The sequence below is a fragment of the Ixodes scapularis genome, unplaced genomic scaffold (assembly GCF_016920785.2).
Source record: "Ixodes scapularis isolate PalLabHiFi unplaced genomic scaffold, ASM1692078v2 PGA_scaffold3__209_contigs__length_174095766, whole genome shotgun sequence".
Taxonomy (NCBI): domain Eukaryota; kingdom Metazoa; phylum Arthropoda; class Arachnida; order Ixodida; family Ixodidae; genus Ixodes; species Ixodes scapularis.
In genome coordinates, this window is record NW_024609868.1 from 119,122,996 (window position 1) to 119,141,337 (window position 18,342).

The 18,342-nt window shown below is 40.1% G+C and overlaps 1 protein-coding gene across 1 annotated transcript in view; it reads left to right on the forward strand.

Annotated features, from left to right (window-relative positions):
• Positions 1-17,093, forward strand: part of LOC8052841 — a 74,161-nt gene extending 57,068 nt beyond the window's left edge. Inside the window, exons 9-13 of the mRNA XM_040211184.2 lie at positions 787-1,077; positions 2,279-2,379; positions 9,023-9,233; positions 16,359-16,535; positions 16,886-17,093. Of these exons, the coding sequence (XP_040067118.1) occupies positions 787-1,077; positions 2,279-2,379; positions 9,023-9,233; positions 16,359-16,535; positions 16,886-16,992 (887 nt within the window). The 3' untranslated portion in view covers positions 16,993-17,093. The remainder of the gene's footprint in view (positions 1-786; positions 1,078-2,278; positions 2,380-9,022; positions 9,234-16,358; positions 16,536-16,885) is intronic.
• The last annotated feature ends 1,249 nt before the right edge of the window (positions 17,094-18,342 follow it).

The window sequence follows — 18,342 nt, forward strand, 5'->3', positions numbered from 1 at the left end:
TGTGATACTCTGGCAACGTCTAGTTCCCTCCGGTGCCGATCGTTCGATGCCGCGCGGCGCCGTACGCCGAACGAATCCGGCTGCCACCCGGGATCTCAAGTGGGAAGCCGGTGGCGTGAAGCTAGTGGGAGTACCTTGATCGGTGAACCGCAGCCCTAAGCCATCGCCGGAGTCAAGGGCCTGATTCGACCCGGAGGCGTGGAAGCAGGCCGGTCGGGAATGAAAGCGAGATGCGACCCGGATCCAAAATTGGGGCAGGAACAAATGCCAGACCGGATCCGGTTCATGTCCGGCCTGACATTTGTTCCTGCCACAATTTTGGATCCGGGTCGGATCTCGCATTTTCCATTCCAGTTTCGATCTGACATTTTCGTACGGTATACTTAATCAAGCTGCTTGCGCGCACTTTTCCTCCTTCTTGAGGCGCCGAGAGAAGGTGTTGGACTGCGGATCCCACGATCTCTGGTACAATTCCCGCCGAGCCGTATGGTTCATGTTGCTTGTAACCAATACTTAAGCCTAATTATAATACCGAATAATTAAGTATGGCGAGGTGTACCTTCTGAATGCTTCTATATGCCTGTAATAAGCTGCACATTATTTATGTTGCCCTGGCCTACATGTAACGCTTTTCCGCACATTCGAGCGTAACGCTTTTGTATCCAGTCAATAAACACATTCTGCGTTCTTATATTGTTGGATAAAGTCATGAAAACAATAATAATCTTCATCGGTCAAAAACATTCGTTTTGTGGTAATTTACATCCTTTAAATTATATTTTACAGTCATTCCAGAACCTGTGATTACTGGAGTGGCTTCAAACAGCACGAGCTCCTTCGAAATAACGTGGACCTTCGCTTATCAGAACACCAGCTATTGTGATGGTTTCCTGGTTCGATATTGCTCATCAGCATCATTCTGCCGGGAAAACTACACACATACCAACAGCATCAATGCAATCAACCTCAGCTCTGACACGGTTTTTGACATTGAAGTACGCGCCCGAATAGAACGCATCGATGGCCGCGTCGAGCTGGGACCCCCTGCCAAGGCGAAAGTTTCTACGTGGACAGAAGGTGAGCATAATTGTTGCGCAGTTAATAATCCTCCTGGGTTATCCTTCAAAGACTACGCACATATGTCTTGACTGATTCCACATTCCAGAAAATTTGGTAATTAAAGGAAGGTTAAACATATAATGCGTGTTGCGCTAATTACACAACTTACTACCATTGCCAGCATCACTTGACGGCGCCAATATATAACGATTCTGCTCGTTGTTGTCAGCTTTTTATTTATTTTAATGTAATTTAATAGCCGACGAAACAATAAAGGTCGTAAATGCAGTAGAAAAAAGTGGCAAAAGGAACAGCTGTTAACGTGTTTTTATATATATATATATATAACCAGATGATGCTTATCATCATCTAAAACGGCAAAAAATAAAGTAGTTGCAGATAATATATTTATGCAAGAGGTGTCGCAATTGTGTGATGAATCGTAACAACTCAGAAACCAATCCTCTTGTATTTTGCAAATATAACTCGAACTCTAATACAAACGGTTTCCATGATGAGAAATTTAAATTAGGCGAAACTTAAGTTTTCAGTCTTACGAAATTAAAACATTTTTATTTCTGTCAATAAATATTATGTCAATATTTGTGCCTTTTTTCAAGTGTTTATGTATATTTTGTTTCGGTTGTTTATGAAAACTAAAAACTAACTTCCATATTCGCCACCTTAAAGAAGCAGACTATTCTAGACTATGGTTTGCTCAATAATTACTAGATAATAGTAAGAATACAGCAGTAATTTTAACTGAAGAGTTTCATAACAAAGAATTTTTGAGACGCCAATTCTCGTCTTAGCGATAATCTTTAACGTATGTAGAGCCGATCTGATTCAAAACAACACGCAAATAAGCTTGAAGTCTGACAGTACTCATGTAGAAAAACGCTCTTGGGGTTGCATTTTAAAACTTGAGAATGACATTTTGTAAGTTTGAATGAGAAGTTAGAGGGAAGTTAAAGGCCTATTTTACGGCTATGCACACTATAAAGTGCCTACGTATAGTAGCACATATAGTAGAATTATCTGGCACTGCGCTATTCATCGAACGATTGGTTTGTTGCGATGCTATCAAGATTACAAATAAAATAAGCCCTTACCATCTGATTACGCGCTTGTCTGGGACTATTAAGTTACCCAAGGCGCAAATTTATTCTTTAGAAATCAGCCATATAAGAAAATTTTGACAAATTTTGATGAATTTCAGTTCCACTTCAGCCCGGATTGAAGGTTCGTGCCCCGACAGTGAGATCAAATTGGCTTGTACTCTTTTGGACATTCATCAACAGCACTGTCGACTACCTTCAGGTACGTGTTAGTGCACTAAAGTAATATCACAAATTTATGTAAGAACATTATTTTATATGAGTTACACCGAGCCTGAACATCAAAATTAAGTTTTTCATTTTTACACTGATCAATGTAAAGAAAAAATTACTCCATCAGTATTTAGTTCACAATTAAATACGAGGGTCCTTCAACGTTGGCCTGGACTTGTGTCGATGGGAAATTGCTCAACAAGTTTAACCTAATTAAACTTCTACAGGAAATAAACGTAATCCTTGGCTATGTCGCATCCGAAGTGGCGTATCTGACGCCTGAGCATCAGTTTCAGATACCATGGCGGCGATCAATCTGTCTGTAGCTGCGCAACAGCGGTGCATAGTCAAATTGTATGTGAAGGATAAAGTTACTCTGCCTAAAATTTGGAGAAGATTGTAATCACAAACGATGTTATGTATGGCAGTCTCAGAATGACGTGTTAACAGTTTGGCAAAGGATGACAGCAAGAAATAATTCAACCACTCGCATATGTTCGTGCGACTGCTATCAGGCAAGCCAGGTCTCTCTAAACCAGAAAAAAATCAGCAAACTGACAAAAGTATAGCATTGTTGTCCAAACGTGCATGGGGACTTTGAATATTTTATCTAGTTTCCTTTTTGCTGGAATTTAGTTTCTCCGTGGTAATAAAAGTCTCGGTTAACCTTGAATGAACCTTCTAGATAATGCACTGGACTGGTTTCTTGCAAAAGACATAACCTTGAGTGTGCAATTGAATTGAAAGGTTTAATACCTTGCCCCCCCCCCCCCCTAAAAAAGAATATACTTTTGAACTACACAGGAGTCTGCAAACTGCCCTCTTTATGACTCTCAAGGCGTTTTTCCAAGAATGTATAAATTTCTACACAACGTGATGTAAATAAAACGTGCAAGCGTTTTGTGTGCATTCTATATGATTGATGTCGTGGGAGTATTTAATGAAACGATTAAAATCTTCTTACCAGAATTGAGCTCGAGCGTAGGTTTAGTTTACTATATCTTCTGTCATTTGTGATTAAGATAAAACCGACTTTAAACCAGGGTGTCGAACCGGAACCGAACCGAACCGAAAACCGGAACAGAACCGTTATTTTTAGCCGAACCGGAACTGAACCGAACCGAAATCTTCGCCGCCATCTTGGAACTGAACCGGAACGGAACCGGAAAAAATATAACGGTAACCGGTTCAAAACGGTTCACGGTAATTTTTTTTTGTTAGTATTACAAATTTATTATTTGGGAATAAAAAATTGGCACGGGAATTCCTCTAAGTATTGATCAACTCGTCATATACAGAATTCCAATGTATAATAAATCCTGTTTTTTTGCGGCGCTTTCTTATTGGCACTATGAATAGCCATGTGTCACATCGTCACGTGACGTCATAATGTCAAGACATGCTGTCAAGTAATGTCACATCACGTGACCCCGTGACGTCACGTGACTCACCGCGTAAAGTCGATTCAAATTGAGGACGTCGCTAGATCTATTAACGTTGTTGATACCGTGACGTCACATGACATCACAACTTCGCACTGAGAGTCCCGTGACACCATGATGTACCCGATTGTCATGGTCCCGAGTCAAATGCTCTGGTTCATGACAACCAGTATCGCCAAACATTCGGGTAACGGCTCGTGTTCAACTCAAAGATTATGATGGGCCCGAGTCTCACTAGAGCTAGAAGCAGAAGCAAACAAAAGCGACAAGCCTCAGACAGATGCAGCATGTTCGCGATGGTACCTTTATACGGCTTTGAGTTGTTCGGTGCTCGCGAAGTTAGCACGAGTGTTTACAAGCCTGCAAATGGTACCATCGTGTGCATGACACTCGTGTTTGAGCATAGCCTTCTTTATTCTACAAAGCCTGTCAAATCGCGAAATACTCTGGTTTAAGGCTAGCCGCTGTCGTTTGTTTCTGTTTGTCGCTTTAGTGGGGCTCGTTATAGCCCAACTAAAACTATATCTGAAGATTAGCCCATGCTTCGCTTTGCCAACCCTGCTTATGACTGTGATAAACACTGACGCTGCATATATTAGGCATATATTAGGATCAGATCACGTGGCTGATAGTTCTAATTGCGAGTTGAGGAGGGGAAAGCTGTTTCATTTCTTTCTTTCGACTGTCTCCCATTTCTCGGAGGAACAAACTAATGGATGCTTTTGCAAGTTATCAACGTCAGGGATTACAACTTAGCGGTATTTATTGAACTGAAGGTAAAAAAAATGCTGCACGGCCCATTTTACATGTATGCACACCATTGAGGCTCCCAAACATGTTTTCGTTATTGCTGAACTGCCTCAGAAAGTTGTACCGAGAATAGAAGTGTTAAAGGGTCTAAATGTGACGTATTAGTCCGACGTTACATGGAACTATTAGTGTGTACGTGAGGGATACCTGAAAAGAAAGATCCTAGTGGTCTCACGGGGATAGCCAAACGTTGGCAGCCGCTCTAAGTCTCACAGGAGTGTCGTTCTCAAGTTCTCCAAGTTTCGACCGCCCTGTATTTTGTTTAACCTTCACAGTTTGGTGCAAAGTAAAAGCAAGGAAGAATTACTGTTAACGAGTGACACAAATATAATTGTCGAGTGAACACCACTCAATACGGAGCAGGCAATCCCTGAGGAATAAAAAGTATCTTGAGGAGCAACTAAAAAAGAAGGGAGTGGGTAGGGGGGTAGTTTTAAAGCATACTGTGTCGTAAAGATTCCTCTACCCCGCACTTTCGGCGCAGACTAGAAAGCGTGGCCTGGAAACGATAGTGACAGATGGGTAGTTGGTACAACTTTTATTTGTAAAAACACTCTTGCCAGAAAGAACGTTTTCGCCGCGCCAGATACTCGCGCCGTGTCTAATGACGATGCACCAACAAGAAAAATGTGTGCCTCTCAAATACATAGCTTGCACTGAGCGCGAAAATTTTTCAGCGTGCATTTTGCCCCATCGGATTTGATATTCTCAGCAAGTACAACTCGCAATGACAACCAGTATCTAGTGCGATTACGTCACGTGCAAACCATGTTAAATACTTCAGCTTTCTGGTGAAGTGCGACGTTCGCAACACTAGCAAGAGACGTCCAAGGTGTAAAGTTGTGTAGTATTTATAGCAGTCTCGCGATGATATACGGCAGCCTAATGAAATGTTGCAGCACATGACTGATAAAGAACAGTCGTGAAGTAAGGTCCCAAAACAAGTGCACGTAAAACCTAAGATAACATTAGTAGTATCTCGCGACGTTTCGAGCTGAGGCAAGCTGATGCCCAAAAGTGACTTATATTAGGATTCTAAAAATCTTCATTTGCCCTGCGAGGAATCTATGTTTAATTAGGAATATGATTTTATGCATTTCTATGCATCTCTTTTTGCAGTAAAGCGTTGTGTAAGGGATTATTTAGAAAAAATTGCGTGTCATCTCCTTATTTCTGCACATTTCGTGTATTTGCCTTGCGATATATCATGGACCACAGTGTTTTGTGGCATACCCTGCAACCCAGTATTTTACACTGCAAAACAGCTAACAAAAGCACGTTGCCGAAGACTCAACAGCTGGCGTATTTTCGAGTATCGTCCTTCCGTGTCGGTCTCAGGCGGTTATGTGAACTTCATAAAGTCAAATTTATCGATGATAATACAAATATACTTAATTCCTGTCTGAAGATTTGGCAGCATAAATAGAAGATCCTCACCTCAAAGATATATAAGTAAATGCACCTTTAAATTATCTGAAAGATGTTCTGCAAATCTTTTTCGGCGCTTTTATCCCCTATAGACACGTTATAGGTGATTTGGAAAAGCTTTAAATAATGTTGTTGTTTTTTTTTATTCTGAAGCTAATTTAAATAACTGTATGTGTTCCTCACGCATATATAACTTCTCAAATATATAGAAGTTTATTATTGCGTTTTTTATGCGTTTTTATTATCGCCTTTTTTTACTGGAACGAATGGTGGAACTATGGCGATTGCACACTTAAATTCTCAGAAAGTGTCCAATTAAGTAGCTTCCGAATTGAGTAGAGCATGAAATCCCACTTTGTTCTATTTGACAAAAATCATCAATTAGAGAGGGTGATGCTTATTTGCAAATTAAATTGACCGGCATTTTGTCAAGAGCAAACCTCAGAACCAGGCTATGCCAGTTTATCCAATATAGAAAATGTTCACATGGGTAAGCACTGTTTTAGGTCAGATTCGATCTCAGTACGAAGGTGCTCATAGGTTAGAGTGAACAATTTCAGCCACTCCTTTTCGCATGATTCGTCGCCCGCATCATGGTGCTGAGAGCAAACAATGCTAGTTAGAAAAAACAAGCATTGCGATTGTCGCTTAGTGTTTTTATAAAATAAAGAGTGAAAGGACTTGTCCCGTGACTTTCGTGACATTTTTAAAATTATATTGCCTTAAGATCAGTCGTCTCGTCGTCATATATATATTGTGAAACGTATTCCTAAAACACATTTTATGGTATATATGGCGACGAGGTGCCCATTTCATGATTTTATTCACTGTAATTAATTTCTTAGTTCAAGCGCAAAACCACGATTCAACATCTAATACTGCGATACAAAGTTGTACCTGTCACGGGTATTTTAGGCAACCTACTTCACTTCGCGAAAACATTTCGATTCAGGTACAATGTATGTGACTCTGGTAAACGAAGGGAGGTTGAGTCGTATAAACACGACGTTTGGTATGTTAATGGAGATTTTCCTTTCTTGTTGTGTAGGTATAAATAACAGAATTTTATAATTTTTGTACCTGAAAATAAAACTGGATTGAACAAACGATACAAAAAAGAAAAGTATATACTGTAAACGACTTATTTTTCGTGGGCTCAATATTTCGCGATTTAGGTCAAAGCTGAAGTTTTGGAATAATTCGTAGGTTGTAATTTTCTCGACGCGGTGGAATCTCACTATAAATTTCAATCTGTTTACATTTTACCGAAATTGTTCGCGGGACCCATTTTTCGCGAATTGTAGGCGATTCGCGAAATTCTCAAAAATAGGTCCTCGCAAAAATCAGATTGTTTACAGCAGTTAGTTTCATGGCCTAAATAGTGCCTATTGACAAAACAACGCAGAAAATATATTCTTAATTTAGCGGTTCAAACCGGTTCGAACCGGTTCGAACCGGTTTGAACCGTTATTTTTGCGCCCCGGAACTGAACCGGAACTGAACCGAAAGCCGTGAACCCGAACCCGAACCGAACCGATAAAAATATCGGTTCGACACTCTGCTTTAAAATACCAGAGGATCTACAGTGTGGCCTCGAAAGCTGCCCGTCAGTTTGAAAGGTTGCATAAATCGGCCGCATAATGACATCTGCTGTACACACATTGTCGCAGCGGGCAGACAACCAGGTTCGTCATCTGCTTTTTACGCCTATCCGGCTCTGCTGCCACAAATTATAACTATTGTTAAATTTGCTGTCTGTGTTGACGACAGTCGTTGACTCTGGCAAGTTTGTTGGTCTCATTTTTCGCAGATAATAAGCTATATCTTAGAATTTCTTAAGGTAAGATGCACCCCTGAAATACACGTCTGGGAAAATTCGACCTTCTTACGTGCAGGCGCCGATTTTTTAGAACAAGTTTAGAGCCAGCATTTGGACTTTTGACAAACACCTGCGCCGCGAGCTTTGCGGGCCACACAACGCAACTGTGCATAAGATAACAAAGGAAAAAAAAAAACAGAGGCAGGAAAAATCTCCGGGACGCGTTGAAAAGCTGTCGCCAGCTGCAAAAGCTTTGGAAAGAAATTAAAAAAAAATAAGTGACGGTACAAAAGGAAGGCGTGGCTTTGTGACATGGCGTCGCGTGACTGGAAGGCTGAGGTTGGAGTTAGCGTTAAGTGTGTTCCTCATAAACAGAAATTCTGCATACGACGGTTTGAGCGATAAAAAAAAAAAAAACTGCCTTTTTTTTTTTTTGTCGTTTCAAGAGTGACCGGTGGGTTTATTGTGCGCCGGCGGCATGTCTTTCATGTGGCATTTCTTTGTAGACTCAGTGATTGTTTCCGTGTAATATGTCTTTTTATTTGGTCTTTTTACTGATGAGCAATTCTTAAGCTTGGTTTTGCCGGCCATGTAAGTTCCTTTTCTTTCTTGTTCATGTGCCTGGGCTTGCTGAATGGTGCGACCGTAAGGAGGGGAGGTCGCTTTCGTAAGTCGCGTCATTGCATTTTTTTTTTTTTTTGACAGCTCCTTAGTTTACTTTACTACTCGTCGGTTGTCTCAATAAATGTTTACTTGAACTCATTTGACTGTCACAAGTCTTGCAGAAAGAAACACTTTTCGAAGAAATTACCTTATATATATATAACGTTGCAAAAAGATTACCCTTTTCACCTAGAGCGCGCCCTGTATTGACCCTTTACTCTTTTTTATTGAAACTTTCATTTGGGTAATAAAAAACGCGCAATTATTTTCATCTTAGAACGGTTTCGTAACCTTCGTACACTTCCGATTTGTTTTGCCGGTGCTGCCTAATAAAATGAACTAGTACCGTGCCAGCACAAAAATAGCGATGGTCTGGGATACATTTTTATTCTGTTTTGCTTTGCTCTCAATAAGGAGGTGTGTTATGTGTAACGAAATACTTCACAAGCTTTTCTTGCTGTGGTTTACAGGTATCGACAAACGAAAATGCTTGGACAGACTGCACGGACGACGTTGGATGCGATATGGCTGTCATATATGGGTGGACGCCTGAGTTCAAGACTGGGTTCCTTTCGCTCAAGAGCCTTGTGCCCTACACAAACTACAGTGTCTCGTTAAGAGGTTGCAGCAAGGGTGGCTGTGGAGGCAACTCAACTGTGCATATTAAGACTGGCATGGCAGGTAACACCTTTTCGGGCATTGTTGAGTGTCTACCTTTCTTGACCAGCTTCATTTTGTAATTATCAACACTAATAAGGTACATATATTCCCTCTGCTCCATACATGCTATATCAACTTGCTTGTGAATTACTGATAATCCACCCGACTTCTGGCCCTACTTGGCTCAACGAAGAAGGCGGAAAATCAACGAATCACATTCACCCGCGTTGCGAGGCGATTTAGATAGTTTGTGACTAGGCTGATGCTGTCTTATACTTAAGACAGTTGAATGCCGTATGCGTGCTCCCATTACGTACACCTATGGGCATTTTTAGTGTTGATTTGAATATAAGTGGAGAATAGGCGCAATGAATTTTATTGCTCAATATGCAGAGGATTACAGCTTGAATAATAAAATGACTAGTTTTGATTCAAACATATTTTTTATAAGGGCGAGAGTTAGACGACGCCTGTCTTCACCATGTTTTTATCAGGTTCGATGGATATTTGATGAGTGGATAATCGTCACGGCAAATTGAATATTTAACTAAAATCGTTTAATTAACTTTTTGACTAGTACAGTAAAACCTCGTTAATTCAACCCCCGCTAATTCGGAAAGTTGGATAATTTGAACTGCCGATTCGGTCCCGTCAAACGTATGTATTAGTCAATGGCAGCGAACGCTCATTAATTCAGAGTGAACGCGGCGCACTATCGTAAATTCGGACGAATTCGGCAGGTGGCGCTAGCTACCGTCTGTTCCAAAAGGTATAACCGCTACCCATCCGAAGTGCGCACGTGATTTTTCCGGTTTTCCCATGGTTTTTCGCTCTTTCGGTTCTCCGTGTTTTGCACCAGTTTTGCTCTGGATCGCTGTGCTTCAGCGCGTTACTCTCCTGGCAAGGAAGCAGCAGAAGCATTGCTGCAACGGAAAAAGGGTATCACAAGTGACCGACGACCGGAATGGCAAAATCGCGACACGCGGGGCTATTGTTCCCGAGCGTGCCAAGAGCGAGAGTGACAGCCACGTTTTATGTCTCAACGCGGGGATCCTAAAGCCCGCCATTTTAACAACTATCCTTTCCCTCAATTTTTCGTCGGCCACCCCGCATTGAAAAATGCAACGTGACTGGCACTCTCGCTATCGGCGCTCGGGAAAAATAGCGCCGGGTGTCGCGATTTCGCCGCTCCGATTACTGGTCAGTTGTGCTACTCGTTTTCCGTTGCAGCTGTACTAGGCTAAGAAGTTAGCGACGGAAGTGGAAATACTGAGGGCCTTGGAGGGCGGCGTCTTTTGACAAGTGATGGAAAGTTACGACGTCAAGAGAAGCACTTTGGCCGCGTACGTAAAAATTGTGGCCGATATCCTACGGGCTTTCGAGAGCGAGAAGTTCAACGCGAAAAGAAAGCGGCCTTGGAAGGTGGTGCACCCGAAACTAGAAGAGGCCTTGCTGTGCTACATTGTCAGCGCACGGGATGCGTAGCTCCGACAGTGCGAGTGCGGTGGAGCACTCGACCGCGCTAAGGAAAGTTGCCGTCTTCGCCCAAGTGTCGTCCAGAAAGCAGGCGGTAATAACAGATTTCTTCTCAAAATAAAGGTATGTCACAGGGCAACGTTTTCACGCAGCTTTCTTTGTCCTTGCGATATTTCGACTTTCGGATAATTCGGACAGTTTTGCCGGTCCCATGAGATCCGAATTAACGAGGTTTTACTGTATTGGTTTTAGGGGTCATGTTGTAGATGCATTATTGACGGCAAATAATATTAGAGGCCATACCAGTTTAAAGAATTCGATCAATTTTTGCGTTTTCCGACATATTTAGGAATTCCGCTCTAAAAGAGCGTCGCAATCTTTGCTCCCAGTGACGCATGGAAGAGCCGCGTTGTCAATTATATCATGTAGTCACTCTCAGCACAGTACGTGTCCTTAATAAGTGTGCCGATGACACAAGTGACGAGATTACCTAAACGACTACGTTACTCTTCCAAACGTCATTCTGGGCAGGGCTTAGTGCGCTCCTTTAGCGCACAATATTTTTAGTCGAGCAAAAAGAAAACGTGAAAATGTAATGCTTAATATTTCAATATAATTGCCTTTTCTTAAATGCTTTAAATTTATCTGTCTTCTAATAGTAATGGCCGTCAGTACAGCAATTGCAACATGACCCCTAAAACTAATAATTAAAAAGTTAATTAGTGAACTTAGCATGCTGATTATTCTCTTATCTATTTTCCGCCAAGCCTGATAAATACCTGGTGAAGAGAAAACTCGTCTAACTACCACTCAATATTTTTAGAATTGTTCGAATTAAAAATTATGCATTCTGTGGGTACAGTCTTGTGCATTCGTCACCCACAAAAAAAAAACACTTTAAAACCTGATTATCGCGTTATTATGGTTGAGGTACTTTGAGCCTTAAACTAAGTCAATGATAGCAAATTTATATAAGCATTATCTCTACGTCATTGTAAGCTATGGCAACCTGGTCGGTGTCTGGGGGCGTTTGTAATGCTGCGTCTTTCTCTGGTACGGGTACTTGATAGACTTTGGCTTGATGTCGATAAACAAACTTGATTCCGTCAAAATTATTTTATGTTGCTTTCTGACATTAGCTAAACCGCCTCCAGCATTCCGATCTCAAATTTCTACTTTGTATGATGTAGACTTGTATATGTGTCTCTTGCCACTTCAGCGTTTTAGCAGCAGTGCACTTTGCCTTCCCTGCATGTAAGAAAACCTTTGGATATAGACGAAAAGGCAAACAGCGCACAGTAAACGGGGACTAAAGGAAGTGCAAACAGGACAAGCGCTGCCTGTTTGCACTTCCTTTAGTCCCCGTTTACTCCGCGCTGTTTGCCTTTTCGTCAGTATGAACCAAGTAACCCACATCGCCACCCTTTGGATATCAAACCGTTTGGATTGCTTGTTATCTCAATGTGATGTATAACTGAGGAAATAAGAGATTCAATATATTTAAACAAGCTACAAATACGGGCCCTTTATTTATTTTTATGTTCATGTGATGCATGAAACTTTTTACAATGTAATCTAACTGGCTTTGCTTGTCATAAGAACAATTAGATAATAGCTCTGGATATTTTATTTTCGCGCGTCATGTAAGCTAAGAAATTCGAGCCTATTGGTAAGATTTCAGGATCAGCTCACTAAATATAAAAATTAATTTGGAAACAAAATGAATCTATTAATAACGAACATAGTTGCTGTCGCTGCTGCTTGAAGTGTCCGTAAAGTGAAATGGTTTAGCAAATATCAACGATCATACTTGAAAACAATTTGCAACAATTAAGTGTTGTGTAAAAACTAACATACCAATCAGCATATAAATATAAAAAATGTAAGGATAAGTATACAGTCATTTATATACTGACAATATTACAATGTTTTTTAACCAAACAAGTGTCGCATAGCAGATATGCCTTTATCCGCTACGTTATGTAGGTTTCTATTTCTGAAGAATTTTCGTCTTCAGTATATGCTGCTGGCCAAATGAAGCTATCCATGGACGGGAGAATGTCCGCGTTTCTTAGGCTGCCAGCATTTTACTTATTCCTAGAGAAAACAATTTATTGATAAGAAATTGAAAATAAAAACTTGTTTTTGCTTAACACAGCCTGTATAAATATGTATTTTCTATGTTGAAACTGAAGAACAAAAAAGGCATTTTCTATCCAACACTAAAGACAAGATAATAAGAAAAAAAAAAGAAAATTTATCAGACACAGTTCTGAAATTTCGTCAAGAAGGCAAAAACCTCAGAGTGAAAATATAGGGTCGGATTTTCTTCGGATAATCCCTTCTTTCGAAAGCCTGATACACAGGGTATTTTATTTTAATGCAAACATGTTTTCTAAAAAGGGGGTGAGAGTAACACCAGTACTTTTTCACCATGTATGTATCACGTTCGGCATACATTATATGAAGAATAATCATCATTGTGTGTTGGCTAATTAACTCAAAGTTGGTAATTAGCTTCTTTAATTATTGGTCTTAAAAGTCATTTTGAGTTGCAGTATTGACTGAAATTACTATTATATGACATATTTTTTGTAACTGTGAAGAGGCATTGGTTTTAATATATGAATAAAAAAATGTCTGGGTTTTTTTTTTATTGTCCGATTTAAAAACTGCGCTAAAAGAGCACAGCAAGCCCTGCCGCAATGGCGCTTGGAAAGGGGACGTAGCCGTTTCATTCATATCGTTGTTTTCTCAGTAGCGTGTTCCCGATGAGCGCTCTGAAAACACAAATGTCGACGTAACTGAAACGATTACGTCTCGTTACTCTTCCATGCGTCGTTTTGGGCAGGGCGGAGTTCTTTCTGTTTTTAACATTTGAATCGGTCTAAACAAATCCCAAATTTCTCAATTAATATCTCGAAAACCTTTTGATTGCAAAATATTTAAATCGCTCAAGCTTTCAATAGTAATGGCCGTCAGAACTTCAATCGCGACAGGACCTCTACACCCAATTATTAAGAAGTTGATTTAAAAGTCAGTTTATTAGTCGACACCCTAACGATTTTCGCCTCATCTAATGTCCGCCTAGCTCGATAAATACATGGTGAATATGGCACTGCACTTGTATGACTCTCAGTCTTTTTTAACTATGTTCTAATTTAGAAATCAAACACCCTTTATGAATTCTTCTTGTAAGAAGGTATCTCTGGTAATTAAAATCAAATCTCGAGACGTATTGCCTGTTCGCAAATTATCTAAATTGGTCTCGCTTCCGAGGATAGTTGCCATCTGCACTGCAATGACACATGATCCATAAAACTAGTAATCAAATGTTAATGAACACATTTTAGCTAATTAGTCGACATCCCTGACGATTATCCCTTCGTCTAACGTCCACCGAGCCCAATATATACATGGGGAAGACGGCTCTTGTCTAACTCTCACTCATTTTTAAATATGTTCCAAGTGAAAGCAAACACCCAGTGTAAAACGCTTTCTTCCCAACCAAACTATCTTAATTTGTTTACCTTTCTATAGTAATTGGCGTGACTGAGTAAGCTTGTATGCGCCAACAAAGGACAAACACAAGGGAATGACCAAGGACAAGCGCACTTGTCCTTGTCCACTCTCCTTGTTCGTCATTCGTGTTTGCGCGCACAAGTTTACTCAGTACACTGAACCAACTAGCCCAACAGTAAGTCTTGCTCAATTTCATCCCTACTACACTTTCAATATAACCCCTAAAACAAAAATTAAAAAAGTTAATGAACAATTTTAGCTACTTAGTCGACATACCCTGACGATTATCCCCCCATTTAATGGTCGCCCAGACTGATAAACGGATGGTGAAGACGGGACTCCAGTAAATCTAATTCTTTTTTTTATATGACCGAATTAAAATCATGCACGCTGTATAAAATACTTGCTGACAAGAACGTATCTTGCTTAATTCATAGTTTATTTTTATAAATACTGCCCCAGAACATAAATGAACGTCATTTCATTTTATTCCACTTTCTGTAAAGAAATAGCCTACCCTAAAACACTACCTCCTGGCCAGGTATTAAAAAATAACCAATATTATGTCCAGAAAGCATAATGAGTGCAGTAACTAATTATGAGTTCTCAGTATTACATAGACTTTTGCTTCATCTATTAGGCAGCTAATGTTGAAAATCAGATTTTTTACGCGTTCTTTCGCATCTCAGAGTGTGCCGTCTGAAAAAACCCAAATGGGCACGCCACATTTTGACACACCGCTCCGTGCAAGACTCTGTCAAAAAGGATATGTGACGGCTTCCATGAATTGCTCAGAGCAGATTACCAGAATGCAATATATATACACAATCTTTGAGTATTCGTACGGGAGTCTAGTTGTAATTATTCACAATATGGATTCTGAACTTACATCATTAAATATTTGGTCTGGTAGACAAAACTATGGCTCGTCGCATTTGACAATGTGTATACCTACTGTTTTTGTATGCCACTCGTTCTTTCATTAAGGACCTGTTATTAGTTCAGACTAATGAAGAGACACCTTGTTAGATGATTGAATGCAGCTACACTCTAAAATGCAATTTACGTTCACCCTTCTGCGGAACATGCAGATAGCCAGTTATGGCCAAGCGTGGCAGGATCCCACAAAATGGCAAAAGCTCAGAATACGATTAGAATTTATCAATACGACCCAGACACTGAGAATAAGCAAGAAGTTCCACCTCCTCTTAAGCACTATACACATTGCAAGTTTGAGGTCTGGGTGTTCTGCATGAAGGTAAACGAAGAGGCTTGTTAGAATAGATAGGTTACTGATCACCACAAGACGAGAACAATCTATCACCCAAGGGGAATAAAAAGCACTTTATTTTTAACAGCCGCGTTAGGCGAAACATACAGTCAGTCTAAACAATGGCTCAGGAAGTAATGATTCTCAGGCGTCAATCAAACTATATCTAAAAATAAAGTAGCACAAAGAGCATTTTCTTCTTACTGAGAACAATATATGTTATAAAATGCGTCCTGGCACCAAAGTTATAAATTCGTTATCTAGACATTTATTGTCATTGATTGATGTTACATTCAAAGTAAACCGATCTCCGCCTCCAATTGACTTTGACGTCCAATGTATAGGTTGTTTTATGTTTAAGTATTCAATAGAGTATGTATATCGAATTATTTACTATATAAGAAACATTTATTACTAAATACTAAAGATGAATATTCAAAACTCATTTTATGGCGCAATTATATAAAAATATGAGGAGTACTCGACATCGCGAAAGCGTCGTCAAGGTAGACTGGTCTAGTTTGCCGGTCAACGCACCAGTGAACTTTACTTGAAGGCTAATTCTTCAAAGTAAAAATAAAAGATCAATTTTTTTAATTTTTTCTGAAATAGGTTTTTTTCAAAAATCCTCGCCATCGCCTCACTGTAATAGCATGATCACGTGCTTTGATCATGTATTAGTGACGAGGGTTTGCGTCAGCCTACGGCGTAAACTCGGCTCATCTCGTTTGGAATACAAGTGCGACGTCAGCGTTCGGCAAGGACTCGGTTCCAATCACACGCTACGTATCCATGCAGTGGCGAACGCCAGTGTTGCTCAATAAATTTTGAAACACGGGTTGTTTCGCTGAACAAAAATGTGTTTTTTTTCTCTCTAGCCCCAGGTGCGCCAGGTGGTTTAAAGGTTTTGAGTCAGAACAGCACCGGGGTGGTCGTAGCCTGGGAGCATCCTCACGTGCCAGCCGGACCGCTGAATGGTTACATCGTTTCCTGGCAATGCCCATCCAGTGAAAAGCTGAGCACAACTGTTGAGGACCTTCAAATAATTGTTCAAGGTAAAGCTTAAACAAAAAGAAAAAACCTTCGTCAGAGTTTCAATATAGCCGAGCAGACACTTATATGAAAACCTACATCGAATTAAGTTTTGGTTTTGCAGGTTATGCAAAAGCAAGTCCTAAAACAATGTTAGAATTAGTGAATTCCCACAGAATCGCTCCTTCAGCGAAACCATTGAAATTTTAGAAAGTATTTAATTATGAGCAAAAACGGCTACAGTAAATCTTAAGATAAGTTCAAATATCGTAAGAAATTAATGGGCTAAATAAAAATAGTGCCTAAATTGGTCAGCATTGCAAAGAAGAAGTAGTAACCAGTGTGTACTATGCACACCCGCTTCTTATTCTAGATCTTCCGCAAGAAGGGTCGAACTGCACATTTTGGGTGTCTGGCTTCAACAACACTCCTGAAGGGCACCTGCTGGTCGGCGAGGCCGCTAATATATCTCTCCCATAATCCATGCTCTCAATGTGCCATTTTTCAGAGCTCTATGTCTTAACTCTCTATGAATGTTTTCTTCAGCTTTTGAATTTCAATAAAGTAACACTCTCTTTGAACAATCGTATTTCGTCGCCAATCACATGCACGAAAGCAAGGGAACAGCTACGGCTAGTCACTGAAAACTCGGCTAAACAAGTATGTACTTATTTATTATACTAAAATTAATATCTATCAAAGCTTGACTTCGTTTTTTTTTTTATTATTTTCTACTCCTCATTTATTTGTGCTAAGAAAACCATGCAAAATAACTGAAAATGATTTAGTAGAATTGCGGTACTAAACTGTAAGCTATTTTGCTACGTTTAAAATGTCAATAAGGAATGAGCAAGGACTTTTTTCTCTACAAATACATATTTTCAGTCTGCGCTTAGTGTTTGAATGAATTTCTACTTTTATCAACCTGACACTTTTAACCACGGTTCTGCTGGAACAAAGCCTCTGGCATTTAAAACTGTTATCTGGTATTTTGAGGGGTAAAGTGTCGTTTGTCCCTGACCTGTATGCAGATATTGTATATGTACAAACCACATGATCTGCGTCACCAAAAAAAAACGCAGAACTTGTTTTAAAGTTTGAGATTTGATTTCATTAGTGCAATTTTTCACGCAGAGCTCAATCATCATTTATAGATATAAAATTAGCCTAATATTGTCACAACGTTATGTACAACCCCTAGAAGAGTTCGGCCCCGTGGAAAGAAACTTCAACTTCTTCACTTCGGTTTCGAGCCCCAGCGGAGTAGATTAATCAATCAGTCAATCAATCAGAGCTTTATTGTTCCCTAAATAGCTTTAGGGGCCTTGAACACGTGACATAATAAAACAGCACTCAACTAAACAAACTACACGGCAATCCTGACTACTATACTATTCTTAAACGTTTTGAAAGGCATAGAAAGTCCACGTGAGGGTTAAAAAATGTGTTGTACATGAGCATCATCCGTGTCAGCGGAGCACTGTACTCTAGATAAAAGGGGTAAAAAAAAGAGTAGCCCTTTCTTGTCGCTAGGGGCCATGAATTGAGATTCTACTGAATAATATTGGCGAATCAAAAACGGAATTGAACAACTTATTTAACAACATCATGTCGCAAACTAGTCGCCTAGTTAAAAAAGGCGAAAGACCAAGAGTGTCCAAACGAAGCACATAATCAAAAAAACGCTCCGTCCAACGTAGCGATCGTTGACAACTTTCACAAGTCGTCTCTGTATGCACTCCAACCTGAGCGCCTGGCTGACACCCAAAGAATTTCACACCGTAGAACAAAACTCCAACCGTGATAAAACCAAAGCCAGAGAAAGGGCCC